We start from the raw sequence: 27,168 nt of genomic DNA on the forward strand, positions 1-27,168 counted from the left end.
TGCAGACATGATACTTCTGTAGTGCAGAGTCGCGTAAGCAAATCAGCAATGACTCATCAACCAGCAGCATCATCTTGTCCTGGATGGCTGGACATGTTAAGGTCGGGGAAATGAGCAGTGAAGAGGTCAATCAGGCTAGCATAAAGTCTATAGATAAAGCCTCAATCCACAGGATATGCTCAGGACAAGTTATTCTTGATCTTGCTACCGCCGTAAAAGTAATTCACCAATAAAACAAGAGAGAGACATATGTTTTTTTCGTCCGCACAGCTCTTTTTGCTCACAATTGTTTCCCCGCAATAGGAGTTGGTTGAGAATAGCATAGATGCTGGTGCGACTAGTATTGAAGTTCGTTTGAAGGAGTATGGTTCTGAGTCGGTCGAAGTGATAGGTGCTGATGTTACAAGGTCATGGACGTGATCTACCGTCACTCACGTCTTGACCGTTTTGTAGATAATGGTTTTGGAATATCCCCTCACGACTATTCCACCTTGGGTAGTAATGGCGTTGACATGCAATCGACTTAAATCTCTGCTAACAATGTGCTTCACCCATCCTGCTCAATAGCACTTAAACATTATACATCCAAAATTGCAGAGTTTGACGACATTTACCGCGTCAACTCGTTTGGCTTTCGTGGGGAGGCTCTAAGCTCCCTATGTTCGTTTGCAAAAGTCACCGTGGTGACATGCACCGAAGATCAGGTCCCAGTAGGGACCAAGTTGGAGTACGATTCCCGGGGAAAATTGGTAGCTTCGGCGCCTCTGGCCAGAGCCAAAGGTACAATCTGCGATATTCGCCTCAGTATTATTTGTAACATAGGCTGATTCTTTGGCTCATCAGGTACAACGGTGGCTCTTTCCAATCTCTTTCACTCTCTACCTGTCCGCTTGCATGAGTTCAAGCGCAATCTGAAGCGGGAATATGCAAAATGCCTGGATCTCATTCAGGCCTACGCAATCATTTGCACTGGCATCCGCATATCGTTTAGCAATCAAATCGGAAAAGGGTATGTTGATTTTCTCTTTGCTGCGGAACATGGCTCGTGAAACATCTCTTATATCCTTGTAGAGAGCGGAGTCGCATATTTACCACGCACGGAAATATAACCCTGAGGGATAATATCTCAAACGTTTTTGGCGCAAAATTGAGAGACCAGCTGGTACCGGTTGAAATCAAATTGACTGGCATGGAAGGGGATTCGGAAATACCAACGTAAGGATCAATTAGCTCCCTGAACGGAAACCTTTCGTCTCATCCGCATTTGATGTAGGCTGGTTGTTACGGGTTTCATATCACGGTGAGGACTTGGCGGTAAATGATGCGATTCAGTATTCTCATGTGTCCAAAGCCCAGACCCGCACTATGCACGAAATAGCACAGATCGGCAATACTTCTTCATAAATAAAAGGCCCTGCGATATGCCCAAAGTGAGTAGTTATATTAACTGGATTTATGATGGTTTCTCATTTTTTATTTTTTAGATCGCAAAAGTCGTCAATGAAATTTATGGGGGCTTTGTTACCCACAAATACCCCATTGCAATTCTGAATTTGGAACTTGAAGCAGGTATTTGAGACAACTGGGATCAGCATGCAGCCCAGAATCAGTAAAATCAACTAACAGAGCTTACTTCAGGGCGATATGATGTGAATATCACTCCAGATAAGCGCACTGTGCTTCTTCAGGATGAGCGACAACTTGTCGATGCCTTGAAAGTACGTTCAATTAGAGCGCACCGTACAATAACATGAGTCTCATTGCGCTCTCGCTCTCTAGGAACAGCTCAGAGAGTTCCTCGAGACTTTTCAAGGAACATATGCTACTCAACGGCCCGTCGAACCTAGCTTCGATGGACGATTGTCATCGAAGGAGACATTGTCACAACGGGGCAGCGTAAAATCGTCACCTGTGATTACTCCTCGTCACGTCGCTTCATCCCCCGAGGTTCCTGAAGACATCTTTCATGAACCACTCGCAGCGGATCCGGCTGACATAGAGTATACGCCGTCCGACGCAAGCATTGAGCTGGTTGAAGCGGAGCCGATTCCGCGTACAGAGATGAATGTAGATATCTCTGATGAAGAAGTAGAAAACGCCGGCAGTGCGTGGGGTGCACTACTGAAAGGAAAACGTCGCGCTGAATCTACCAAGAAAGATACAGCCGGCCCCAGAGTAAAAAAGTCCCGAAAGCAAGCTGCAGATGGAACACGGCATCGGGCATTCGCTCTTCGTAAATATCTAGCCGATATCTCTTCCGGCGCGACAATGGCATTCGATCCCGTGCAAATAACGGCACGCATGCGACAACGGCAACGGCAACGTGCGGAACTCAGAAAGAGGCAGATTAGGACAGTCCCTTTAGTTACGGACGAGAATACTGCTGTGGAAGAATTAAATAGGCTGATCAGAAAAGAAGATTTCAAGAGAATGCAAGTCCTTGGTCAGTTCAATCTGGGATTCATCGTTGTGAGGCTAGGAAATGATCTGTTTATCATCGATCAACATGCAAGGTATGCGCTGCTTGCGCGCTGACTTGCGTTCTCGCGATTACTTACTTGCGATTTATCTGGGTTATTCGCTAGCGATGAAAAGTACAACTACGAAAATCTTAAAAGGACAATGAAAATTGAAACGCAAAAGCTACTACAGTGCGTACGAGCCTGGCTATCATGCGGGTTTCATTTCATTGACTTGATTCCAGGCCGATCGCACTCGATCTCACAGCACAACAAGAATTGATAGCTGCTGAGCATGAGGACATTCTGCGGTATCTGTCATCATCGTTGGTATTCGCTGAGAGGCATTTGTTGATGTTGTCGTCTCAGGAACAACGGTTTCCAAATCGCTTTTGACCCAGACGCTCCACCTTCACAACGTGTCACACTCTTGGCATTACCCCAAAGCAAAGGTGTGTCCTTTTCAATCAAGGATCTCGAAGAACTTTTGCATAAACTTGGTGATGGTGCGGACGAAGACGTGAGATGTTCACGTTTGAATACACTCATGGCATCGAAGGCGTGTCGGACGGCTGTGATGATTGGTACAGCATTGGATATGGGTCAGATGAAAAAGGTACTCAAACATAAGCACGTGCTCTTGTTGTTGACTGTAAGCTAAAATGTCTATGTTGCCAAGATTGTTGTACAAATGGGTGAAATGGACCAGCCCTGGGTAATTTCTACGATTGCATCATCTTACATTGCTGGTCTGTAGTTAATAGCATCTCTTTACAGAACTGCCCGCATGGCCGACCCACCATGAGACATTTGGCCGACCTCAAAACAATATCCTCAGAATATTCGCAAAGAGCGGCCTGCTTTGGTGTCGAGGATTAGGTCCTGGTTAATCTTGTGTAACGTTCATTGGCAGCGTAGCCACGTGATTTTGGGCTCGGTTTTTTGCTTTTATGGTACCTTCTCTGTATTTATTTCAATGATTACAATGATTGATTGTACGAGAAGGTAGAGCAGGCCTATTATAGTAGTTTGTTTTGTGTATAGGTTAGAGGAGGGTCGCGGCCGTCGTTCTCGAGCTTAGGATTCAAAAAATAGTTTTTTCCATGGATTCATTTAGAGCGGCATACGCTGATTACATCCCTTTTAGTCTTTACTTGTCTTCCGCCTACATCATTACGATGGAGAAGCTGGTATCAAAATAAGCAAATGTTCTACCAAGCCACTGATCGTCTCAAATGGCCCCGCCTGGGCCAGTGATGGACAGTTATTTGAAAGCCTGCTCAACTGATACATTTATTAGTGGGGAGATTCATATTTTTCGCCGAGTTCCTCCATGAACAGCTTGGGCTCCTATCTAGCGGCGAAGGCTGCTCAATCAAAGCCAGTGACGCCACAACGACAAAGTCCGGCTGAAAATGGCAAAAAGGCAGTCTCACCAACATCTCCAACAAAAGTGACTGCATCATATCCCCCTGCACCCCAACGTGCAGAGTCACTCATTTCAGCGTCCGACGCACTGTCCATTATTACTGGTCCTGCGCCGTCTAGTTTGGGCCGAGGACCCCTCGTTACGTCGCCCACACCAACATCAGGGAATGTGTCACCGAGATTTTCGCCCATGCGAGGACTGTGGGGATCAAGTACACAGAAACCTGTATCTACAAGTGGAGGTCTCCTAGATAATTTTGATTTTGAATTTGATGGTTTGTCGGGCGGAACGAATGATTGGGACGCTGATTTGGAACACGGCGAGGAGCGGGCTAGTCCTGCCGCGGACTGGAAGTTCGGAAAAGGAGGGGCCGGTCGCAATGCTGATGCTGAAATCGTCAGACCTCCTCCTTCTGAGGTAGATACCGACTTTACAGGTTCTGCTCGATATTCATCTCAATTTCTTTCATATGCGTGCAGGTTGCACGAGGCGGTTGGTTGTGGACTCAATTGACGCTAAATTGGAAGAAGGTTTATGGCATTTTGACATATAAGAATGGAAACATGGGTATCATTCACTTATATGAGAACGAAGACGTAAGGCTCTGAACAATATTGTATGACGGTCTCGAACTATTTCTCTAAGCCAGTTGAATTCCAGGACTCTCAACCGTTTCGCATCGTCGAACTCAGCACATGTACCGAGGTTGAGGCCTGTAAAGATGCCAACACTTTCATGACAGGAAGATACGAATTTAGGCTGCGGATGTCGTCTAGGCAGGATGCAGTCTTTGCTGCTGAATCGGGGGTGGATCGATCACAGTGGATAGCGTCACTCAAAATGCTCCTTCCACGCGCACATACTCCGGGTATGCATTCGCCGATGCCGCTGCCGAGTGCCCCTCAATTAGACCAACTTGTTGAAGATAGAATGGGAGAGCAGAGAGAGGCAGATGAAGAGTATTATGAAATACCCAGGAGGACATCTGATACTACGTTTGCACAAGCCGCATTTCATGGCTACGCCAGACGACACAATGCTACTGTTGACTCGGAACAACCAAGTCAGCTCTATAGTCCCACCGGGCAGGATATTCGAACTGAAATCGTCAATGTGAAAGATCTCCTTCTTAAGCTGTTGGACGTCAATACGCGCGCCGACACTTCCACTGATGTCTCAGAGCGTTATATCGAACTGCGATCCGAATTAACAAAATTGTCGCGAACCTTTGAAGAAACGTCGAAGGGCATTGCAACAGCGGTACAGGATTTAAAGCACGCCATGCCTCCAAAACCCAATGAGACCTCCTCAACCACCGAGCTAGAGACGGCTGTCGTAGAGTTAACGGATTCAATGGAAATACGAACAAGCAAAATTGCCAAAATGGTGCACGAATTGTTGCAGAAGGACGATCATGGAGAGCGTATCCAAGCAGGACTAGAAGATTTGAAGACATTGTTAAAAGAAGCTTTGACCCGATTTAGTGGCCAGCATGCGAATGCTTCCTTAGGGCAAAATGGTTCACTAGAAGCATCAATTGCGTCACTGAATGCTACAGTGCATAGCATTGCACAGAGTTTCAGCGAACTACAGCTAACGCTTTCGACACCGTCAGAACAATCCCCACATCTGGCTGAGCACCTGGCGAAGAGTTCGGATGCATTGAACTCCATCTCTGGACGCTTGGAAGGTCTTTATGAGACTCAACATCAGCACAGTGTCGATATGGGCATGTTGATGGGGATGCTAGCAGAATCCAATCAAAAAGCTGCGTTGAAGCAAACCGAAACAATGAGTTTAGTGAGAGATGCTAAGGGTGGTGTCGAAGAGATGAAGGTTATCTTGCAGCAGCATGGATCGACAGTCATTGAGCGAATTGACTCGTGGGCCAAGAATGTGGACAAGACTGGTGCCGGGCAACAGACCGAACTCCAGAGTGTTGTCACAAATATGCGCGAGGAGCTGTCAACTACTCTTCAGCACCTCCGCGAAGAGAAATCTGGCTCTCAAAACGACGCCATTATAGCTAGAATTGATCGTCTCTGTGATGCGCAAGAGAACACAAAACAACTGCTGATAGACAAATTGGACCCAAGTACCACCCAGGAACTACTACGATGTCTGGAAAAGCTGGATAAGCGTACCGAAGTTGACAACGTCCACATCAGGGACTCTCTGCTGACGATTGAGCGGGCCGTAAAGATGCAAAACGAAGGGTATCTCACAAAAAATGATATCCAAAGTATATCCGATACCTTAGAAGACGTCAAAGCCCGTCTGTCATCAGCCCTGTTGCGTCCCCCACCTTCACCAAAACAAACCTCAGGGGACCGACTTGACCGGCCGACAACCAATATGATCACTTCCATCAACGACAAACTTATCCACCTCTCTAAGCTCATTGACCATGTTCAAGAAACACAAACGGCTCGTTTCTATGCAGTTGAGGATAGACTGAAGGCCTTGCCAAGCGCATCGTCCACAGCATCCACCACTGATGAAAGCGCAACGGATGCAATGCTGCAACAGCATAAGCTTACGGATATTCGAAACAGCTTGGAAAGCATTGAAGAAAGACTATCGAGAAGCGGACGGGAAGGCCAAAGTCGACATGACGTCGTCGATGGACGGCTGGACCGAATGTCAGATCAACTTAAACACATGCAGCGAACGCTTACCAAGCTTGTACAAGTGGGTATGCTTGGTGACAACGATTCACCGTCCGTTGATTCAAGACGGTCAGATAACCCAACAGATGGAAACCTAGCATCATCATTAGCGGATCACCGGGGATTGCTGATGCAGCTTCGTCAAGAGTTGATTGACGTGAAGGAGCAGCTCGGAGACGATGTGACGGGGGAGAGAATGAACGACTTGCTCGGCATGTTCAGCATTTCGCAGGATACGCATAACGTCGTTGCAGGGAAAATTGACGCTGTTTTGAATGAAATGGTGACAAAGGATGTGCTTGAGGAACTTAAGAAGCAGATACAAGCGTTAGGCGCTAGTGCTGGGAATGGTGTGGGTGGGGATGTCCGGGAGCTGAAGGAGATGATGAGCGAAATGACATCGCAAATTCAGAATCTTCGGTCTGGAACAGTGGGTGGGGCCCCTCAGCAAACAGAAAGTACTCTGCCAACCATCCTCCGCTTAACCGAATCCATTCACTCCTGCCTCGTGGCCTACCTTCCAATTGATCTTGATACGAAACTCTCAAATATTCAATCCTCTCTCGCCTCCGCTCGCCCTCAGGCATATTGCCCTCCTCCCCAGCCACAGCAGATAACACCTCCTCGCCAGGCAGACCTACGTGATCTCCTCACTTTTCATCAAGATCTTGCTCGGCGCGAGTTGGCCACTACGGAAGCACTCGACTCGATACAGCACTCATTGGCTAGGATGCTAGATTGTTTTGATGCGCATGGCTTGCTTCAGACCAAGGTCACCTTGGCACGGCCAGCCACCGCACCTCAGGTGATGGAAATAACCGAGCTGAAAGAGATAAAGGAAGCCATTTTGAGTTTGCAGCGAGCAGTGTCCAGACCTGACACATCAGAACCAACCAGCAGCAAGGACCTAGAAACCACAAAACTTGACTTGACAAGCAAAATCAATGTATTGAACGAGAGCATTCAACAACTGCAAGTAACGCAAGACACCATCGCAGCGGAGATTGACGCAATGTTGATGCAGCGTACAATGCTTGTGGAACAAATTGGAGGGCTTGAGGCAAAGCGCTATGAACTTGCTGCTGCACCACTGAATAAACTGAACCGAGCCGGTAGTCCGCGGAGACCAAAGAGTCGGCAAAGCATTCCTCTTAGACGGATATCTTGTCCAGTAAGAGGCAGCCTGGATCCAAGTGTAGAGGAAAGAGTGGGAGAAGTGGCGTGAATAAGAATAGACTGATAGGCCTGCTAAAGTGTCCGAAAGCTTTCAGATGCCCATTTCTACATGTATTTGGAGATGTTGCACATGTTTTTCTCTGAGTGGTCAGAAGCTCTACTGTCAAACCTCAATCGGCCGTCTTCACAAGGTGTATGCTTTCATAAATTAAGTATTTCATGCAAGAAAATGTACAAAGCTATCAATCCTATTGCAACTCAAATGTCCGCGTCCGTATCAAAGATATGCTCATAGTTTGCAATGACAATTTCCAGTATGCGTGTCTGTAACTTAATTTCCATCGGATCAGGAGAAGGATCAGGAGAGTCCAGGACAGTTGGGCCCCAGACGATGGAGAGGTTAGCTGCAGTCATCCGATTTTGAGATTCATTGAGGGAGACGCTAAGACAATTTGCAATCAGACATTGAACGCATTGACGGGATGTTGACTGTGCACTCACCGCCATAGGTGTCCGGAGAGTGCCTGTAGCGTTGCGTAATTAGCGTCATGAAGTTGGTTAACCAGTTCGTGGATGTTTATGAGTCGTAGACGATCATCTTCTATTTCTGTGGTTGCATATCAAGTGTTAACTTTTAATGAGCCATCGGCATCGTCTACGTTTGGCACAATTCATCAACTTACTGGCAGCCTCAATTAGTTGTCTGTACATGGCTCTGGGGAACAGCGGATCGGGAAGTTCGCGGAAATACAATTTCAAAGCACTAGTGACGATATGGATATCTGAAGTCCATTCCTCCATGCGTACTGTGTCAGGATCTAATGGATAATATCAATCAGTGGATGCGGACCAACAGGTAGCTAATATGCCCCACCTTTATTCAGTAGCATTCGCAACTTTTGAACTTGCGCAGTCGAACCAGACATTCGATACAGCCCTTGCACGCCCATGCCATATTGTTCCACACAGTCGATACATTTTGTTACAACCGCAGGTACCGGGACCCCATCTCGCTCCATTAGAGCAACAAGATCAATTCCAAAAGAGGGCTTTGATTGAACTATCGAACTAGCCTCAGCAGACTACATTGCGGCCATCATTGTCAGTGGAAGACAGAATGCCTAAACAAGGTCATGCCCTTGGAAGAAGAGACTCACCATGGAATACGGCGTATATTGGTGATCTGATTTCAGCAATTGCTTTGTATTCTGCACATATGCAGCTGCATAGTCTTCAAAATCGCGCTCATTGTTGATGTTCTCCACCATCTTCACTATTCCAGGCTTCTCACTCTCGAGCGGGCTCAGTGTCGTAGCTTCTTTCATTAATGATGACTCCAACTCTTGAGCATATTTGACGAGATGATACTGTAACCCTTGATCGCATTCGTCGTTGGTTTCCTTGAGCAACTGTGAAGTGGCATTATTTAGACGGAGAATGCAAGCTTCATAGGCATATAAGGAACTCACTCGAATGAATCTGGGAAGATGGTTTTGAAAGTATGCACTGCGGATGGTGTTGGTTTGCTGAAGCTGAGTCTTATAAGCCTCGTTTGCTATGGCTGCTTTAACTCGGGCATCATCCTCATTCTTTTGCAGCTACATAGGGAAACCGAGATGTCAGAATATTGACTTCGTTTAGTTGCTAGTGTCTTATTACCTTAGCGGGATTTTGCGATTTCCATCGCTGCATGGGATTGGACAACCCCTTCGATGACAAACTCTTGTTTGACATACTTTTATGAAGGCCACTTCCAGCTCCTCCTACGTAGCGACTGAAGCCATCTCTTTCTAGCTGTTGCTCCCGGTGAAGAATGGCACGTTCCCAATCTTCTGATGTTGCTTCATAACGTGTTTTTGCCTTCCCAGCATTGTCAGCTGAGCCCGGTCGATACTTTGAACATCAGAAGAGAGGAGCCTACCTTCTCCAAAGCCATTTCCGCCTCTTGAACGGTTTTAGAGTGTCGATGCCCAGCCTCCTTTAACTACACAGAAGGCACGTTGGAAGTGAATCTTTCAAAGCCTTGTATGATGATAGTTACCTGCTTCCTACTTCGCTCAGTATTCTTATGTAGCGCCGCAAGCTCTTCAGAAACCTCCGTTATAACCTCGGCAAACTTGACCCTGATCTCACCAACTTGTTCATGAACTTTGGTAAATTGTCCCCATGCGGTACCAAATGATCTATACAGCAAAAGTACGGTCATACAGGAATCCCAAACGAACCGGAATAGGCATAATAATTACCCTTCCTTTCCCTCTGATCGACCCGCTGTAGCACCTTGAGCAAGCTTAATCATGCTCTTCCCGTATTCTTCTTCTATAGTCGCTCGTTTTTTCAGAAATGAGACAGCTTCCTTTGTGCTATGGATGTCCTCTTTGATGCGGTCAAGGAGAAGGTGGAATCCGTTCTAAAGAATTGTACCCGGCATTTTGAATTTGGCATCTTCGCAATTATTTTGACCTCCTAGTCCCGCCGTACACACCTCAAAATCACAAAGCATCTGTATAACGCCGTCCATATTACTTCCTTGAGCTTCTGCGCCACCGTCGTCTGGTGTTCCATGAAATGAGGGATTGTCAAACTCTCGCTGTTCCGAGTCAACATGTGGAAGATCCGGCAGATGAGCTGCAGACATTCGCCGACTTGGGGGGTTAATGTATTCTTAAAAAAAGAATTATGTTAGAAAGTCTCAATAATTCTATATTAATTGGAATGGATCCGTGTCCATTGCCTACAAGAATTTATTCAGTCAACAGCAACTGCTGACTCACCTCTTCCATCTTCTACTGCCGGAGCGGCTCGATCAACATATTCCTCCTCTCTGACGCTCATACGTGAAACTGTCCTCGATGCTGTGTAAGGTCTTGGTCCACGCTTTACAGATCCTAACGATCCGGAACTCGCAGTGGTAGGGGGTGAAATGGGCCGAAGCATCATGGACGGCTGATACAAAATGTAGCAGATTTATTGGAAGAGATTGCCCAAAGCTATCTTCTATGCTACCAGGCTTTGATATATAGGTTCATCACCTCCTGAAGAGATGCGTTGCTGGCAAAAAGCCTGTCAGGTGCCGCAGCTCGGATGGGGCCTACATTGGTGTAGGATGAAACTGTCGAAATGCGCGTCTTGCATAATCGATCATGCGCCACAGCATTCGCGCTCCTAAGCCCTTTGGTAGCTCCTTTTCCTCCTCCGATTTACTTACGATCTATGTTGGAACATGACTGGAGGATTCGACGCTCGCCAGGTAGAAGATTCTGCAAGAGAATATCTAGGTGAGTTGTGGGGATTCTGGCTTTACAAAGTCCTGTGCGCTCATCATTGCACAGAACGGCATAACATTTCCGTCTACCTGGAGGTGATTATTGCGTGATGTTTTCCACTACTTGACAAAGTGTGTATTAAACGAGACTATCAGGACGCGGTATGTCGTCTACTAGATGATCGGCCCGAGAAACCGGCGAAATTTCTTTCAGAATAGTGAGTAGGTAACATGGTTGGCTACAGTGATGGCGGATCTGGCAGCAGCTCTGAGACTTCACGAAAAGTTTCGATAGTGTTCTCCGCGGTACAAATACGCTGCTCCGAGAATATGAGTATGTAAAGGCAACCCCGCAAAATAGACTCTCATTTGTAGATCGGTTTGGTGAAGTTTTAAAAGGAAGGAATGGTAGGTTGATTACGTTCATGATGTTTTCCAAATGTGAGCTAATGCAAAAATCCATGTGCAGCATCATATACGGCGACAGAGTATCATCATCTTGTCGAACTTATATGCCCTGATTTCCCCTACGATGTTATCGCTCGCGCAATGGATATCGCGGAATGTCGCGGAAAGGTTTCAGTGACTTATGATGACAATGGGTTGGCCAAACCAAAGCTGCCAGGTTCAATGTTCATACCCTGCCTGCGAATATGTTTTTCCTACCTCGGTAAGGCAACGATGATACACCGTTCCTCTTGCTATCCAACTGATCACCCCTTCACAGAGTTTTTTGAGCTCTCTCATCATGCCCTTCGTGAAGGATTCGCAAAAGCGTACTCACAGACTTGTAATTCAGAGCTGCAAGCTGGATGCACGGCCCCAGAAGAATCAGGAGATGAAAAGGAGATTACAAAAACAGTATCAGAAACACTGTCGAACGCAATCAATAAATTGCAAACTGATGGGTAAAGCAAGTGCTAACATCCACATTAATGATTTCCCCAAACTGACACCCTCTTTGCGTAACAGATTGTTCATCCCACCCGAACCAGCAATTGAGAGGGCCATACGCGCGGCGTGCAAACACATACACGAGACACCGATGTCATTTCCAGACGTGTACCAGTCGTTCTTGACCGAAATACTCAAGGCAGTAGAAGATCCTAGGACTGCTAGGAGTAGTTACTGACCGCAAAAAGAGAGACTTTCTACTATGAAAGATAGTCCTTCTACTGAACCATCCTATGTATCTAGCTTAATATTACTGCGACTGTCTGCCCATTTGATCCGCGTTTAATATCAAAGCGACAAAAAAATTGATCATGCCATCTAATACGTGCATAAGAAGGGTTTAGAATGAGCATTTGTTATCCTGAAGAATCAAACATACCGTAATCTTTTAATGAAATACGCTCATTCACTCCATGGATCCTGTCCGGATCACCGGGATACATCACCACTGGCTGAAACCTGAAAATATTTGCGGACATTGACTTGTACGCCGTTGAGTCTGTCGCGCCCATAAGCAACGATGGTGCAACTAGTATGTCTGTCGAACTAGAGTTGGTCCCATGGTTGAATGCAAACACATGACGAATTGTGCCCTCCAGTAGCTTATAAGCACGAGAGCGCGGTGAAGAAATAGAACTAGGCTCGGTATTGCGACCACCAAGGCTCAATGAGATGGTCACAGGGGCATCGTCCGAGCCATCACGAGGGTCATCCGCATTCGCAGTCTCATTGACAATTTGTGCGCCAATCGCCTTCGCAATAAATTCCTGTACTCCGCGGATGGATTCTCCGGGCCGTATGCGGACGTTAATGTTAGCCGAGGCGTCCCGAGGGAGCACATTGGCGGCAACGCCTCCATTGAAGGTTGTTGTGGCTGTGAAAACGAAAGTTGGGTCACCAAATCATTGAAGAATGGCGGTAATAAAGCTATTATTACCCCAGGTTGTCCTTGTCATCGCGGCAAATCCCGGAGCCACGGCAGGTGGTAGAAGACCTAGAATGTATTCAAAGATCCGTATATTGCCAAGGATTGTACGCATCAACATCGATGGATGTTCGGGTGCTATGGTTGATAGAAGGTGAGCTACAGGGCCCTCACTGAAAGTTGTAATTGCACGAGTCTTTGCAAGGCGGGCAATCGCGTCCGAAAGAGTATGGATGGCATTCTGTCCAAAAGGCATTGAAGCGTGACCTCCTACACTTCTCGTTCTTTCCGACCAGCATTAGCAAGCTCGCTCTGAGATCCCTGCTCCTATAAGATCATACCTGATGGTGAAGTCTGCAACACCTTTTTCTGCTATTCCAATCCAGGCTATGTATAGAGACAGTGTCAAGGGTCTATTGGATTGCTGAGAATTTTCTTTCGCTCCACACCTATCGGCACATTGATCCCCGGAAACATGCCATGGGAGATTGGTAGGCCTTCATCAATGATAAACTCAAATCGCAATCCTCTTTTCTCCAAGATCTCTGCTATACGCGCTGCACCTGCAAATGTTACACTATATTAACAATTTGCACGACGCACCGTTGGAATTCAGCTTCACGCCACCTTCTTTGCCCGATACTTCCCTAAGACAATCGTACACAACATGTAAGCAGCGATATGCGGATGAGCTGCTCTTGTTTTACTTTACTTACTCATCATGTCCAAAAGCTAAGTAGATAGTTCTTCTGGGTTGATACCGCGCCTTCAGCAGCGCGTCCACGGATTCCAATTGCGCCATCAGCATTCCTTTCATATCTAGAGTGCCGCGGCCTGCATAAGATGTCAGCTCGACACTCTGGTATCGCGTACTGTGATAGCGCGCGCACCATGGATGTATCCATTGTTGATTTCCCCTCCAAAAGGAGGGAAGTCCCAGCGCTCCGGGTCACCTACTGGAACGACATCTTGATGGGCGAGAAAGAGAATTGGCAGATTGCTATCATCTACAGGTTCGGAGCCTTGCCACTTCAGTAGCAGGCTCAACTCATTGACTATGTCCCACTCCAACTTTTCAAGCACCAGCGGAAACTCCTCCTGCAACATAGATCTAAAGCGCAGGAAGGTTCTGCGCTCTTCTTCCGTTGCGTTCAGTTTTGAAACAGTCGGAATCCGAATGGCAGACGCAAAGCGTGCGTGAGCTGCTGTGTGGTTAACATTGGAGACTACCGAGTCGAGCGCAATCGGCGGGGCGAGGGAAGGTGACTGACGCGTGGACAGTGTCGAGGTAGAATAGATCAAGTACCCAACGATGGAGAAGAAGGGTACTATTATGAACGATAGTATCCTTGTAGAACAGCACGATATCCGACTGCTCGCCATCACGTCTGCTGTGTTCCTCTGCCGATGAACGCGTGTGAAAGTTTCGCTTTTCAATCCATGCGACATCCACAGCGGGAGGGTTACATAATGCCTGATCGACATAGAATTTTCAGCAACTGTGCCGCCTGCAGGTAATCCAACAGTCATCTCTTGGCTCAAGACCTGCACATCCTCCAGTATGTGCCAATACTTCTTTTCTTCCCAACTACTTGGCTATACTGTTTTTTAGAGCGACCAGTCTTCATCTAAACTGATCCACTCATCAAGGTCTTCCTATGGTCGTTGACCAGATCCTTTCCTCATAACTAAGACAGTAGAGAATCTACCTTTACCCGTCCAAGTAGTGGGCCAGGTTTTCAAAAACCTAGCAATCATAATATCACCTGGTCTTTAACAATGGTCTTTCCCGTTTCAAACCTAGCAATCATAATATCACCTGGTCGAACCTTGACAATGGTCTTTCCGGAGTTAAAGACCATTGTGAAGGTTCGACCAGGCGATATTACGATTGTTAGGCTTGAAAAGCTGGCATGCTGCTGGAATCCTCTCTACGGCTGGCAGAAGGGACAATCTCTGTGGACGTGCCAAAACTGCAATTCAGAGGTCGCTCATCCTTTGTGTGTGCAATATATTTAGTCTGATGCGATACTGCTCGACACAGTCTTCACAGTTTACCCATTTTGACAGTTGAGGCAAGCCACGCACGTGAACACTGCACGTGCGCCACAGCCTTTGGATTGGCTGCAGGCCTCTCCTTTCAAAAATCCTCGTTGGACAGCAACGCGCAGCTCTCCTTTCAACTAGGTTACCATTCGGGAATTTTTTGGTCTGTGGGATTGAGTGCAATTTGGCATCGTCTGGTTGAAGGGGCGACGAAAAGATTGGGAAAGAGGACAAAACGAATTGGAACTACGGTCATAACTTTGTGAACCACAGTCACTCGTAGCCAAATACCCATATTTCCCCACACAACGCATCACAAGTCACAATGGCAACAACAGCCGCCTCCCTATCCGCTACAGACGACTCCTTCCAAAATGGCGCTCCACACCCGTCTAATCACAACCCAATAGCAGAGTCAGACACACCACGCACTTCATCTCCCGAACCCGATCAGGTCTCTGACGACGAGTCCAGTTCATTCAAAACAATCTTTGACGATCCGAAGAACTTCAATGCAAAGCATCCTCTCCAAAACAGATGGACAATGTGGTTCGATAATCCTGGCAAGAGGACGAACCAGCATAACTGGTCGAATAATTTGAAGAATTTGATCACAGTCGATACCGTTGAAGATTTTTGGGGGTGAGCGTCAGCTATTCTTGAACGGCGGTATTTAGCCGATTCACTCTAATCTTGTTGACTGTTAGTGTCTACAACAATGTCGTCAAGGCCTCGCAACTGACTCACGGCTCAAATTATCACATATTCAAAGAAGGCGTTCAACCCATGTGGGAAGACCCTCACAATGCAAACGGCGGGAAGTGGGTAGTGCAATTACCAAAGAGTAAGCGCAGCGAGTTGGATCAAATGTGGCTGTTTTCGGTAAGTCCTTCTATCTCGCTGTAATCTGGCGAATGGAGCTTAGTCGCGCGAAGGATGTGATGCCATGCTTGTCCAACTGCTGTCGGAACATCTAATGTCGAAAAAATGGCGGCATATTAATGCCTTGACGCATGATGGAGGAGTTATGAAGTGCGTGATCCTCGAATGTGTAAATGGTGGACTGATCATATATTCTCCCCCGCTTTTTATGCAGGTCCTAGCAGCCATAGGGGAAACGTTCCCTGATAGCGACGAAATATGCGGCATTGTCGTATCTATTCGCAAACAACAGGACCGCCTTTCACTCTGGACGAAATCCGCTCTTGACGAAGACAAATGCAGAGCCTCTGGTCAACATTGGAAGGGAGTCTTGGGTTTGGGAGATGGCGAGAAGATTGGATATCAAGCACATTCGGATGCATTGAGAAAAAATTCCAGGTGAGTCAACAGACCAATGTTCGATACAACGAGATCGCAAGACATGTGCTAATAGCTTTTCCCACAGCTTCTCGAACCAGGACATGTATACAGTATAAAGCGATAGCTGGGATATACTCAGGTTACCGCGTCCAGATTTTCATCTTCTTGTACCGCGACCTGTATCCATGAACCAACGATCCATCAAAGATGTAATCTGCCGCTTCACTGTTGGCATTTGCTTCCCTTTCTATTTTCTTCGTCCTCTGCGAGGGGTTTTGTCATGGGTGAATGGTTGCAAATGTTGGCTGAGAGAAACACGTAGCTTATTTTATTGGGCTGATGGGGGTAGGTGGGCACTTGAGGGATGGGGGTAGTATGCGTGGCACTTTCTTTTACTTTCTTTTTTTATTCGTTGCGCTGTGTGGGATATAGCATTGTGTGTACGTTATTTCTTGTATGAGAACAGAAAAATCTCTCATGATTGTGCTGACATAATTGACTTTTAATATTTGCGGCGTCAAAGCGCGAGCCTTCTCGTCGTGTTCATTGCACCTACGAAAATCAACGTGCCCTGTGTGTGCACCGTCAAGACAATGGCCTCTATTCGCGCGACGGTGCGCACCTTTTTTTCCCCTGTCTTGTCCCTATATAGCACCCTACGGAACCTCACCCTTACCTATGGCCCTGCCTGGCTTGTCGTCTCCCAGATCCACTCCTGGATCCATTTTCTCCTCCTCTACCTGTACCTCCACACTACAAACACCGACGTAGTCTCTCTAGTGCAGTACTACAACTTCGGACCCGAAATGGAACGCGTTGCCGCGACTAGCGGGCATTTCGCGCTGGCTGTACTGGGAAATCGGGTACTCAGTCCAGTGAGGCTTGTACTGAATTTGTTGATCATGCCCTTTGTGGCGCCAAAGATGAATGAACTTTTGGGACGATGGAGAGTATGGGTGAAGCGGCGGTGGGGGAGTCGCAAAAAAGTAGAGGTGTGAGAGTCGTCAATAGAGTACATATTAGCGTCGTTGCTTGTCGGTTGCTATGTCCGGTTGCTATGACCGAAAGCATGTCAAATCACCTCATCCAATGGAACGGCCTGCAACTCATTCGATTTTGGTTGCGCAATCATTAAATCCAAATATGGACATATCAGCACGTGCTCCAGATGGAGATCTTTTTTGATGTCGTTGGGTTCTTGGGGCGAGGCTTCCCAAAAAAAAATATACAAAAATACCCACGGTCGTGGTTATTCCCCAGTTTACATTTGCAAGTACATCACAGAAAACGACAAGATGACCTCGCCTTCAAAGACCGTGTCGAAGTCGACTGCACCAAAGGTTCTCAAGCCATTCAACAATGGAGAAATCAAGATATTGTTGTTGGAAGGTGTGTATGTGGATGCCACATGTTTCTGGTGTAGTGGTGCAGTCGTTGATGTATGCGACTTTAGGTGTGAACAAGACGGGTATCAACATTTTGCAAAATGCTGGCTATCAGGTCGAAACGCATGCGAAAGCACTTTCGCCTGAAGTTTTGAAAGAGAAAATCCGAGACGTTCACGCCATTGGTATTCGGTAGGCGCTTGTGACGTGATATGCATACCCTCCTGCGTGAAAAGAGAAGGCTAATATGTATGCACCTCAGTTCCAAAACCCAACTGACAGCCGAAATTCTTGGTGAAGCGAAGAAGCTGCTTGCTATTGGCTGTTTCTGTATTGGCACCAACCAAGTCGACCTCGACTACGCCGCCGCCCACGGTATCGCCGTGTTCAACTCTCCCTTTTCCAATTCACGCAGTGTAGCTGAGCTCATGATTGCCGAGATAATTGCTCTCTCCCGACAATTGGGAGACAGAAACAAGGAGCTTCACAACGGGGTTTGGAACAAGACCTCCAAGAACTGCAATGAGATTCGGGGCAAGACGTTGGGTATTGTAGGATATGGACATATTGGTGCACAGTTGTCGGTTTTGGCTGATGCCATGGGCATGTCGGTCATATTCTACGATGTGCTACAAATCATGCCTCTGGGTACAGCCCGTCCAGTGCCAACACTAGACGATCTGCTCTCAACGGCCGACTATGTCTCGCTTCACGTCCCCGAAACCGATGACACCAAGAACATGATCGGTGCTCGCGAATTGAGTCTGATGAAGCCGGGATCTTACCTCCTTCAAGCGTCCCGTGGAACCGTTGTGGATATCCCTGCTTTGGCAACTGCTCTTCGTAACGGTCATTTAGGCGGTGCTGCTGTGGACGTGTACCCCGTCGAACCCTTTGCCAACGGTCCAAACTTTGAAAGCGAGTTGAAGGGCTGTCCCAACACGATTTTATCCCCTCATATTGGTGGGTCAACTGAGGAGGCACAATCCTCCATTGGTGTCGAGGTTGGATCAGCATTGGTGCGGTACATCAACAACGGAACAACACTGGGAGCCGTCAACTTCCCCGAGTGCGATGTAAGACAACCAGCTGCAGAGAGTAAGACGGTTCGTGTTTTGAATGTTCACCACAATGTCCCTGGTGTCCTTAAGGTACGAGATACTCCACGCATTCGAATGGACCATGTATCCCCATCATGCTAACTTGAGTTACTTGAAAAGCAAATCAACAAAATCCTATCTGAGTTCAACATCGAAAAGCAAATCTGCGATTCCCGCGGTCCGATTGCGTACCTTATGGCTGATCTCAATGTTGAAGATGAAAAGGATTACCACAGAATTTATGAACGGATTGAGACCATTTCCCAGAACATCAGAACGAGATTGCTGTACTAGTCTCAATTGATGACCTTTTTTTTTCTTGTGTATTTTATTGTGATAGATGTTCGTTGTATTCTCGTGGATGATGGGTTTGATAAATAAAGACCTTTGAACTAGATTTCTGTCCAGCTCTGATAAGAAAATTGTGGCAGGCACACCTATGTAAAGCTCATCTACATTACACCCCATGTCAGCCGCTTTCCCCACGCTCACCCAGCGCAAAGCTTCTCTTCTTTGCCTCGCAGCGCCTCAGCCACTGCCATACTGGTGCTTAAGACCATTACGACAACACCAAAACCTATACAGAGCAGCGGTCCGGCCTTTTTCAACGAAAATGTTGGTCCAGATGAGAGGTAAATGTAGCAGAGGGGTGGAAGGATGTATGCCAAAACGGTAGCCGCAAAACCACCCTGCATCGGCAAAGCTCAGCAGATTCCGAAGCGGCCCTTACACGCCAAACAACAACAAAAAAAAATACTCACAGTAATCTCTAAAACGATACCTAAATCGCACGTCCAAAGCGCCACGCCCATTGCCGAGAGCGTCAATGCGACTGTCGTACCCGCATGAATAGGCAACGATACTGGTTTCTCCTCCTCTCCTTGACCATATATGCAATGCAAAAGCACCTCCCGGCAAACAAAACATTCAAGGGGAAACGTTAGAAACATGTTAATCCCAAAACATAAGCGTGCAAGGGTGATAAGAGGATGTGTGGGTGAAAAGTTGTTGAGAATGTTGCCTAAAAGGGCGGACTTTAGAAGATTTGCATCTTACTGATTGGTAAGTATGCTTCGCACAGTACCTTGCGTCTTGTCGGTGAAGACAAGGTAACCCCCACAGGCAAGCACCAAACAAGCCAAAAGCGACAATCTGAAAATGTCGCAAAAGTAAGGTCCGCAAATCGGAGATACTGACAAAGGAAAGATGACATGTACCCGGTTGACAAGTGCGTGACAACCGCAAAGCGGTCCATGGTTGGTTTCCGTAAGGAGCCATAAATGAGAAAGGTGTTGTGATGACAGACAAATGCTTTAAACCGAGCCAAAAAAGGTAAGGTCAGATTTACGCATACCACACTAGAATCAAAAAAAAAAAAAATCAACGCACCAAAACTGATCACGCCAATGGCCTGGAACACCCCACCTCCGACCCAGCTCACATCACCTCCTTGCCGCCCTTCCCATGCCCCAGCCCCCACCACCGCCAAAACAATAAATACAATCGCGCCTAGCGAGACGGCACTCGTTTTCGCTAAAGCTGATATGTCGCGGTAAAGGGAGAGGGGGAGAGACACAAAGAGCGTTGTGAGGGTGATCATGGCACGGCGGGAGGTAAGTACGCTGTAGAGAGGGGTTTTGGAGGGAAGTTGAGAGAGGACGACGGGAAGTGTGTCACCGACGATAATGGCGTAGGCTTGAGTTGCATGAATTTGTGAGTGTCAGTGGCGGAGAGTGGGGAATGGCAGGCTACGTACCACACATTGCTAAGAACCGAGAGAGAGAAGTCACGTTTATTGGATGTGAACCAAGCGATTTGCACGCAAAAAAAAGGAAACTCACCACCATAAGCAAACACAAACTGAAACACCGAAACCGCAATAAATCCCCATCGCCCAAAACACCTCTTGACTAGCTCCTGATACGATCTCGTTCCCGCCAGTTTCCCATCCACAATGAGGAGGTTCACCGTCCAGTCTATAGTTCAATATCTTAGCTACGTTTGCGCTGAGGTAGGAGCACTGTTGGATGGTGGTTTTACCTACAACAAACGTCAATGCAAATAGTAGCAGAACGCCGGTTGCGAATCCGGATTCGGCGAATGCGTAAGGGAGACCTAATGCGTCATGCTCAGTCATAAGATCACACCAACGACGATGAACCTCAACGGTTGCTGATTCTTCTTCTTACCAATAATTCCTGTGGGACAACGTAAGGGTATAGGATCAGCCCTTGTGCGCATTGCAACCGCCTTTCCCACCAACCCACCACTTTCACTCACCAGCTCCAATGATGGAATTCGTGAAATTAAAGGTTGCATCCCAAACTCCACTCGCATGCTCCTCAATCCCACCCACATCAACTATTTCACCTTCTTCATCCAGGTCAAACCCCAATAGTTCATGCTCTTCACCTGTAAACGAGGCTTCCTCCCAAATTTCATCAGGTGGAGTCGGAGATTCCAGTGCGACGGGAGTCAGTGGTTCGTCTGCTGGCATGTGCGTAACAATTTGGTTTGTATTTGCCGGGGAATCGTACAAGCACTGGTGCGAGCATGCAAACGATCTAATGATCTCACTCGGCGCTCTGTGGCTAATGCGCAGCAACCGCACCCCGATTCACTGTCGATACTACGCAACTAAGCATGCTGACGTAACACGCTTAAGCTTCTCCGCTCTCCACGCGTTCAGGGCGAGCGTCTTTGGCATTGTTTGCGACTTGCTCGCCAATCTGGCCCAAGAATATAATCACCCATGCGGTCTCTTTCATCCGCATCAAACAATATATAGAACGCATAATGGCGTTGATTTGATAATGGACACGACGGAGTGTCGGAGTTGGTTCCTCGTCTATAAAAGGGCGGCCAGGCTGCCTCGTTCCCCTAAACCACACAAGGTAGGTCTACTGAAAACCAGACAGAAATAGTAAAACAAAAAGCAAGAACTATACGCCGTATCATCTCGCATATTGACGTCGAGTACCCTGCTCTCTGGAGAAGAACATGGGGATAACACACACCTTCAACGCGTTGTGTTGTCCCTGTCGTGTTGTCTCTGGGGACTATTGGTTCGGGTCTCCACCTCACCGTGCGAGTGTGACGGCGTATAATTTTCTTTTTTGTCGGCGTTTTGTTCTCATGTGGCGGGAATGCGCTCTACCCATGCTTTTGATACATGGTGACTTTCAGGTATGCGAACAGCTGGACTCGTTTGGATTCGCGGAACTCTTACTCTGTTCGCCTAATATAACTATTCACACTGGTACGTATCTACATTAATACAACTGAAAGAGATAACTTGGGATGTATATTGATGGCCAGCCGCGGGTACCGGAAACCCCGCTGAACAAACTTGTATTGCCAGCCTAGAAGTGAGTCTCACGTTGGCGCCTGTTGTGAACGGCTAACCATTACAGCTCGCTCGCCTTATTCGGTAAAAAAAAAAGCAGGCTATTGGTAGCCCGCTTCAATACTCTCATAAGCTAACATCACCCATGGCCACTTCCAAAAGCCCAAGGAAAATCGAATATCGCAGGACGCAAAGGCTTGACAGGAGGAGGCACAACGCTTCATTCCACTAGCCGGTGAGGCCACATCACAAAAGAGCAAATCCATAGATAAAAGATCCAACATCAACAGCATTACATACAAAACGCCCATTCACCACCCACGCACCAGTCCCTTTGCCAAAATGTTAGGCAAACTCTGCAGTCGGCAACTCAAACACCGATGTAGCCAGGGTCCTCCATATCTGTTCAGTGACATATGAGGAGTCAAAATCATGCAAGTAAGATGTCATGAACGACGTTACCAACCTCAGAAAAATGCGAAGACAGCCGAATCTTCTCGCTCACAAACTGCTGATACATCAATGAGATGAAAGCTTTTTGCTTGTGATAAAATTGCAGTTCCTGCCACGCGCAATATCGGATGAAATCAATACGCTTTCTTTGAGATTCTACTTCGCGTCGGTCCTGGAAAGCGGGCATCGAAATTAGGATTCAAAAAACGCTTTATATGAACCATCGAGTGAGACACCAACTGTTTCAATTAGTATGGCAAGTCGTTCGGTTTCCTTTGTGCTCCCTTTACTCGTCTGCAGATCTCGAAGTTTTGCTTCGTGTGTTACTATGCGTTTGGTGAGGACGTCGAGCGTAAGGGATACTAATGCGCGTTCCTCGCGATAAAATAGCTCCTGCGAAAGAGTAGCAGGTATTCAGGAGACAGAGCAGTCTTCTTCACAAATGAATTTCATGTACCTGGCATGCTATCAAAAGATCACGATATGTTTTCAAGCTCTCAACGATTCCATCAAAAACCGACTGGGCCTGGTGCGTCGAGGGTTGAGCAATCAGATCCACCACTGCACACGCCACTCCCCAGCACACTCACCTCCTCCTCTGCCACACGACTGATCCTCTGCAGACCCCCCGATATCTGACTATATCCATTATTTATTCGCGGACAGTTGTAACATTCACGGTCTGTGCAGTCGGCCTTTTCAGTCATTTTACTACAATTGGACAATCATGAGGAAATAAGTACAACCACATGCTCAATTAAACCAACCAGACGCTTACTTCAGGATGAGGCTATAACGCATCATATCCAATGCTGTCGCTGTAAGGAAGATAAAGGTCAGCCTCCGTCATTTCCACGTCTGTGTAAGGCTCTCGATATTACCATCTTCACGTCGAGCAATGCGTTCCATCAACGTGGCCATATCTCGAAACTGACAAATTTGAAAGTCGAGATTTCCCTTAAATTCGGTTATCCGCTCGGGCAAATCCTCTGGAATGACTGACAAGTCCTCTGTGCTTGGATTTAACGACAGAGACTCTTCGTCGTACACGATTGCGGCTTTTTTCTTGAATGACTGTATATCCTTTTTAAAACAAGTATGATTAATGGTATATTCCTGATCCCTGAACTAGAGCACCCACCATTTCCACAGTTAAGAAAGCAATAACAGCCTCGTCTTCTCTCAATACCGGATGATTGGCAATCATATTGATAAACCGGGATAAACCACGCCGTCGTCGCTCCAAAAATGCCTCGTCCGCTAGATCGCAACCGTCAGTATTCATTAATGAGTAGATGCCAATGTTCTCCACAACTTATATGATTGTTCCTGTTTTAGGCAAAAAACGTACCTCCAACTTTCTTTGGTGGAAGCTGAACACGCGGGGGCAAACGATCATAAGCAAAAAATACATATACGAATGTCAACACAAATAACGTACACTGGGAACTGTAGAAAAGCAATCGATTAGTTTCATAATGAACAAAAATATCATTCGCTTGATATCACTCACTTATTCGAAATGGGTATCGTTTGACCAACACATCAAGAAGCCACAGGAAATCTGAATATCGTCGAAGGACGCTGATTTGACGGTACTGGTCGTTCCTCAAAACAATTAGCATTCCCCCACCTCTTTAGCGTGATGAGTCTTGGACCAACCTGTGAGTGTAATATGTAATTCACATGCTTGAATACCAAGCCACCTTTCTCTGGGGCAATAGTAACCTGTGAGAGGTATGGAAACCACGTTAGTCAAGGAAGGTAGGACCGAGGTGATAGAATTCCTACATTAATTCGTTCCAAATTCAAAAATGACGTATCAGGTTTGGGTGGTGCCTCCGCAGATTCTCCCACCGCAGATGATAATTCTTTGTGTTTCGGTGCCTTCTGATGATGATCTGTTTGTTCTTCCCGGCCAGGGTGCGGGGGATCGCTCGTCGGCCGCCCAACCACAATATCATGACCATTCAATGCCACGTCCAGCTTGGGTATTGTCGCCTGCCATGGGTCTGGCTCGGGTTCAGCTGATCGTGATGCTTCCGTAGGCGATACATAGTCGAGAGATGCAGTACTGGTGTGGTGTGTAAGCGATACGGAGCTGGGTGTTGATAAGAGGGAACGGGTATTATCGAGAAGGGAGGGTTGGCTGAAGAGACTTCGGGGGAGATCTAAGTGACTTGAGGGCAAATCGTTGACGCTAGAGGATGGATCTTTACTGCCAGACTCATGTTCTGAAAGGGAAAGTAGTGATCAGTTAACAAGCCATTCGCTGGAGGACTTGAACGGGAAGTCCACCCGCGTCTTGGACCATGCCAGAAACGGATGGCCCAAAACGCCTATTGGACATCACCGTTCTTTCAAAGTAGACAGATACATACCAGCAAACTCTTCCATGGTGCCTGGGCCATCCCAAGGATTGGAAACAAGGGATGTACGATTAGCGGAAGCTGCCATGAGCGACGCAAAGTCGGGGGCTTGTGCCAGCACTTTTGAGAACGAGTTTATCGAATCGCGATCCTTGCGCTCCCACGCAGCGTCAGTCCCTTCGTCAAAAGTCGCCATAAAGCGTAATCGTGACAGCCGCACACTAAAAACAAAGGGTTTTGTTGAAGGGGCTTTCCTTCAGCTCAACACGTCACGATCAACAACAACGCGGCGGGCAACTAAGCCTCGCGATTACTTGTGCAGTGTGACAACCCATTGCGGACTTTGTGTTATTTTATGATGTTTACGGGAGGGTTTTAACATGGTAAAGGTCGTATATCTCTTTATAAAGTATGTCGGCAATGCACAGCAAACGCTCGCGGAATCTGGCAGAGGAGTCAAGGGATAAAGGCTAGCATCTTCACCTTCCCATGTCGACATCTTGTAGAGCGCAACATGCATACGAACGATGCTAGATGGGTAGTAAGATGGCAGCAATCTACAAAGGCTCTACTCGCGCAAACAGTCTACAAGCGCAAGTTGTGAGGGTACCAAATAACATCAATGCTTTGTTTTTACATTTGAAGATCTGGCAGATTCCACTGTAATCACGTGGATGCAGATATCGTAAGCACGACATTTTTCATTCACCGATTCTGTCGCTCCCACTCCTCGACCGCAAACCCCGTTGCAACCACCAAGTCTAACAAATGATGACCATTCGGCAATATTTCTAGTCGCCCTTCTTTGGACCACGAATGTTTGGTACGATGGTAGAAAGCAATGATAGTCTTGGTTGGGTAGCAGACACATTTGAGGTCGCCGCTACATTTAACCATGAGATGTGACGCTTCAGATTGTAAAAAGGCGATACAAAAGGACTCACCCAAGGCCATGCCCCTTCCATGCATAATTCTTTCCATCAAACCCCTTAAAGGAATGCTTTCGCTTTCCCAAAACGCCACCGCCACTTCTCGTCAGTTTGGTGGACAACGCGGGATTGACCGGGTCTTGGATCGTAAAGTCCCATCCCATAGCAGATTTGGTGATGAGAAAGACGGTGGGACCGTGTGATGAGCCGCGGCGCATATTGACATGCCAGGATCCAAAGAAACTATAAGGGTACTGATATGATGTATGAGCAAGTTAACCATATATGTAAGCTGTAAATAATCATGTTGTACCTACGTCGATGTGGTAAGCGACTGATTTCTTATCAGCGGTCAGAATACGGCAGTCTCGAGAGACCCAGCTACGCATCGCAAGACCATTAGCGTTTCTTCACAGCTTTACGTGCACACACAGACAGACCTACCCATCCCGATAAATATGGAACTGCGAGTATCAATGTTAATGGACCAGGAACCAAGGTTAACTTGAGTAGGCACTGTGAGCACCCAAAATTCAATAATCACAACCACATACATTTACTGAGCCTCCACCGATGATCATCATTCCCCCGGTAGCAGTTGGCACCTGCACCGGCACACCGGGCCGCGTATAATACACGTTTGTTTGACCCACCAGCTGCTGTGGCTGGGCACACTGTTGCTGTTGTTGTTGTTGCTGCTGCTGCTGCTGCTGCTGCGCAACAGATGAGTCCATCTGCGGGGCCGAGGGCGCAGGTAGTCGTGCATCACGAGATACGGGTTCAACTCCAGGTGGAACGTAGTCATGAGCAGATGGGTATATGCTTGGCCCAGTATTGTCAACAGTGTAGGCTGTTGAATCAAATCCGTACTTGGTATCTGAGGCTGCAGATGAGCGGTTGGGGTTTGCATACGGCGGTGGATTGTCGCTCGACATGTTGATACGATGTTGAAATATGATAAAACTTTTATCGATGGTACTGCAGAGAGAAGGGACGTTGCACGATAGAGTAGGGACAGGGCCTCTTATATCTTTTTCTTGGCGAGAGAGCTCGTCCGTCACGTCACTTTTAAGGGTGCTCGACGTCAGGTAAGTCGTTGTCGAGGGTCAGCCCTAAAGTTTGTGCTTAAGTCATCCGGCTCCAATACTGCGGGATACACAAACTTGGCATTTGGCATAGTTCAAGGCGCAGTAGCTGCATTAGCAGAGTTGGGTATTCACGTTGATATACTCCTTGCTATAGCTGTAGCTGATCATTTTACTCTGACCGTGGTGGTATGCTTACTTGGTTACGGATGAGTAGGCAGCAGTTGTAGCACCTACATTGGCTGGCTGGAACACTTGATTTAAGCAATTTCCAAA

At 47.1% G+C, this 27,168-nt stretch overlaps 10 protein-coding genes across 11 annotated transcripts; 5 read left to right on the plus strand and 5 right to left on the minus strand.

Annotated features, from left to right (window-relative positions):
- The first annotated feature begins 76 nt into the window (after positions 1–76).
- SPPG_01529 (DNA mismatch repair protein MutL) lies at positions 77–3,678 on the plus strand. The gene is made up of 16 exons (XM_016749847.1): positions 77–218; positions 304–391; positions 454–495; positions 568–780; positions 844–1,009; positions 1,072–1,215; positions 1,274–1,300; positions 1,352–1,430; positions 1,485–1,569; positions 1,639–1,718; positions 1,780–2,513; positions 2,586–2,651; positions 2,705–2,770; positions 2,829–3,075; positions 3,139–3,174; positions 3,237–3,678. The coding sequence occupies exons 1-16, from the start codon at positions 84–86 to the stop codon at positions 3,336–3,338; spliced, it is 2,310 nt and encodes a 769-aa protein (XP_016612126.1). The 5' UTR covers positions 77–83; the 3' UTR covers positions 3,339–3,678.
- Positions 3,679–3,769: 91 nt separating this feature from the next.
- SPPG_01530 (uncharacterized protein) lies at positions 3,770–7,973 on the plus strand. Its single transcript, XM_016749848.1, has 3 exons — positions 3,770–4,305; positions 4,368–4,484; positions 4,549–7,973. Exons 1-3 carry the CDS (start codon positions 3,793–3,795, stop codon positions 7,780–7,782), a joined length of 3,864 nt encoding a protein of 1,287 aa, XP_016612127.1. The 5' UTR covers positions 3,770–3,792; the 3' UTR covers positions 7,783–7,973.
- Positions 7,835–10,803, minus strand: SPPG_01531 (uncharacterized protein). The gene is made up of 12 exons (XM_016749849.1): positions 10,508–10,803; positions 10,219–10,397; positions 9,980–10,143; positions 9,775–9,916; positions 9,655–9,717; positions 9,393–9,593; positions 9,203–9,331; positions 8,891–9,142; positions 8,608–8,815; positions 8,417–8,551; positions 8,235–8,340; positions 7,835–8,175 (listed from the first exon to the last, which is right to left on the minus strand). The coding sequence occupies exons 1-12, from the start codon at positions 10,671–10,673 to the stop codon at positions 7,992–7,994; spliced, it is 1,929 nt and encodes a 642-aa protein (XP_016612128.1). The 5' UTR covers positions 10,674–10,803; the 3' UTR covers positions 7,835–7,991.
- A 129-nt stretch (positions 10,804–10,932) lies between these two features.
- SPPG_01532 lies at positions 10,933–12,222 on the plus strand. 2 transcript variants are annotated; one of them, XM_016749850.1, is made up of 7 exons: positions 10,933–11,011; positions 11,066–11,094; positions 11,155–11,220; positions 11,285–11,406; positions 11,468–11,668; positions 11,726–11,906; positions 11,971–12,222. In XM_016749850.1, exons 3-7 carry the CDS (start codon positions 11,177–11,179, stop codon positions 12,128–12,130), a joined length of 708 nt encoding a protein of 235 aa, XP_016612129.1. In that variant the 5' UTR covers positions 10,933–11,011; positions 11,066–11,094; positions 11,155–11,176; the 3' UTR covers positions 12,131–12,222. The 2 variants fall into 2 exon arrangements, with proteins under 2 accessions (XP_016612129.1, XP_016612130.1); XM_016749851.1 differs by having other exon boundaries at positions 11,155–11,216.
- SPPG_01533 (uncharacterized protein) lies at positions 11,831–14,371 on the minus strand. The gene is made up of 8 exons (XM_016749852.1): positions 13,768–14,371; positions 13,594–13,711; positions 13,505–13,524; positions 13,327–13,440; positions 13,219–13,264; positions 12,890–13,161; positions 12,332–12,826; positions 11,831–12,270 (listed from the first exon to the last, which is right to left on the minus strand). The coding sequence occupies exons 1-8, from the start codon at positions 14,360–14,362 to the stop codon at positions 12,203–12,205; spliced, it is 1,728 nt and encodes a 575-aa protein (XP_016612131.1). The 5' UTR covers positions 14,363–14,371; the 3' UTR covers positions 11,831–12,202.
- A 661-nt stretch (positions 14,372–15,032) lies between these two features.
- SPPG_08940 (uncharacterized protein) lies at positions 15,033–17,328 on the plus strand. The gene is made up of 4 exons (XM_016757090.1): positions 15,033–15,565; positions 15,631–15,805; positions 16,020–16,243; positions 16,311–17,328. The coding sequence occupies exons 1-4, from the start codon at positions 15,249–15,251 to the stop codon at positions 16,339–16,341; spliced, it is 747 nt and encodes a 248-aa protein (XP_016612132.1). The 5' UTR covers positions 15,033–15,248; the 3' UTR covers positions 16,342–17,328.
- Positions 17,329–17,440: 112 nt separating this feature from the next.
- SPPG_01536 (uncharacterized protein) lies at positions 17,441–19,107 on the plus strand. Its single transcript, XM_016749853.1, has 4 exons — positions 17,441–17,614; positions 17,679–17,802; positions 17,873–18,761; positions 18,831–19,107. Exons 1-4 carry the CDS (start codon positions 17,521–17,523, stop codon positions 19,002–19,004), a joined length of 1,281 nt encoding a protein of 426 aa, XP_016612133.1. The 5' UTR covers positions 17,441–17,520; the 3' UTR covers positions 19,005–19,107.
- On the minus strand, positions 19,019–21,286 carry SPPG_01537 (uncharacterized protein). The gene is made up of 10 exons (XM_016749854.1): positions 20,991–21,286; positions 20,900–20,908; positions 20,751–20,825; positions 20,552–20,686; positions 20,467–20,475; positions 20,100–20,405; positions 19,928–20,021; positions 19,795–19,862; positions 19,472–19,731; positions 19,019–19,399 (listed from the first exon to the last, which is right to left on the minus strand). The coding sequence occupies exons 1-10, from the start codon at positions 21,205–21,207 to the stop codon at positions 19,199–19,201; spliced, it is 1,374 nt and encodes a 457-aa protein (XP_016612134.1). The 5' UTR covers positions 21,208–21,286; the 3' UTR covers positions 19,019–19,198.
- A 631-nt stretch (positions 21,287–21,917) lies between these two features.
- Positions 21,918–25,134, minus strand: SPPG_08941 (uncharacterized protein). The gene is made up of 14 exons (XM_016757091.1): positions 24,891–25,134; positions 24,301–24,743; positions 24,172–24,237; positions 24,023–24,107; positions 23,951–23,958; positions 23,861–23,882; positions 23,651–23,769; positions 23,391–23,592; positions 23,288–23,327; positions 23,100–23,220; positions 22,967–23,035; positions 22,750–22,902; positions 22,523–22,681; positions 21,918–22,458 (listed from the first exon to the last, which is right to left on the minus strand). The coding sequence occupies exons 1-14, from the start codon at positions 25,072–25,074 to the stop codon at positions 22,402–22,404; spliced, it is 1,728 nt and encodes a 575-aa protein (XP_016612135.1). The 5' UTR covers positions 25,075–25,134; the 3' UTR covers positions 21,918–22,401.
- Positions 25,135–25,480: 346 nt separating this feature from the next.
- Positions 25,481–26,825, minus strand: SPPG_08942 (uncharacterized protein). The gene is made up of 5 exons (XM_016757092.1): positions 26,362–26,825; positions 26,252–26,271; positions 26,125–26,188; positions 25,823–26,061; positions 25,481–25,761 (listed from the first exon to the last, which is right to left on the minus strand). The coding sequence occupies exons 1-5, from the start codon at positions 26,740–26,742 to the stop codon at positions 25,584–25,586; spliced, it is 882 nt and encodes a 293-aa protein (XP_016612136.1). The 5' UTR covers positions 26,743–26,825; the 3' UTR covers positions 25,481–25,583.
- Between the last annotated feature and the right edge of the window lie 343 nt (positions 26,826–27,168).

The sequence above is a fragment of the Spizellomyces punctatus genome (assembly GCF_000182565.1).
Source record: "Spizellomyces punctatus DAOM BR117 chromosome Unknown supercont1.2, whole genome shotgun sequence".
In the NCBI taxonomy this organism is placed as follows: Eukaryota; Fungi; Chytridiomycota; class Chytridiomycetes; order Spizellomycetales; family Spizellomycetaceae; genus Spizellomyces; species Spizellomyces punctatus.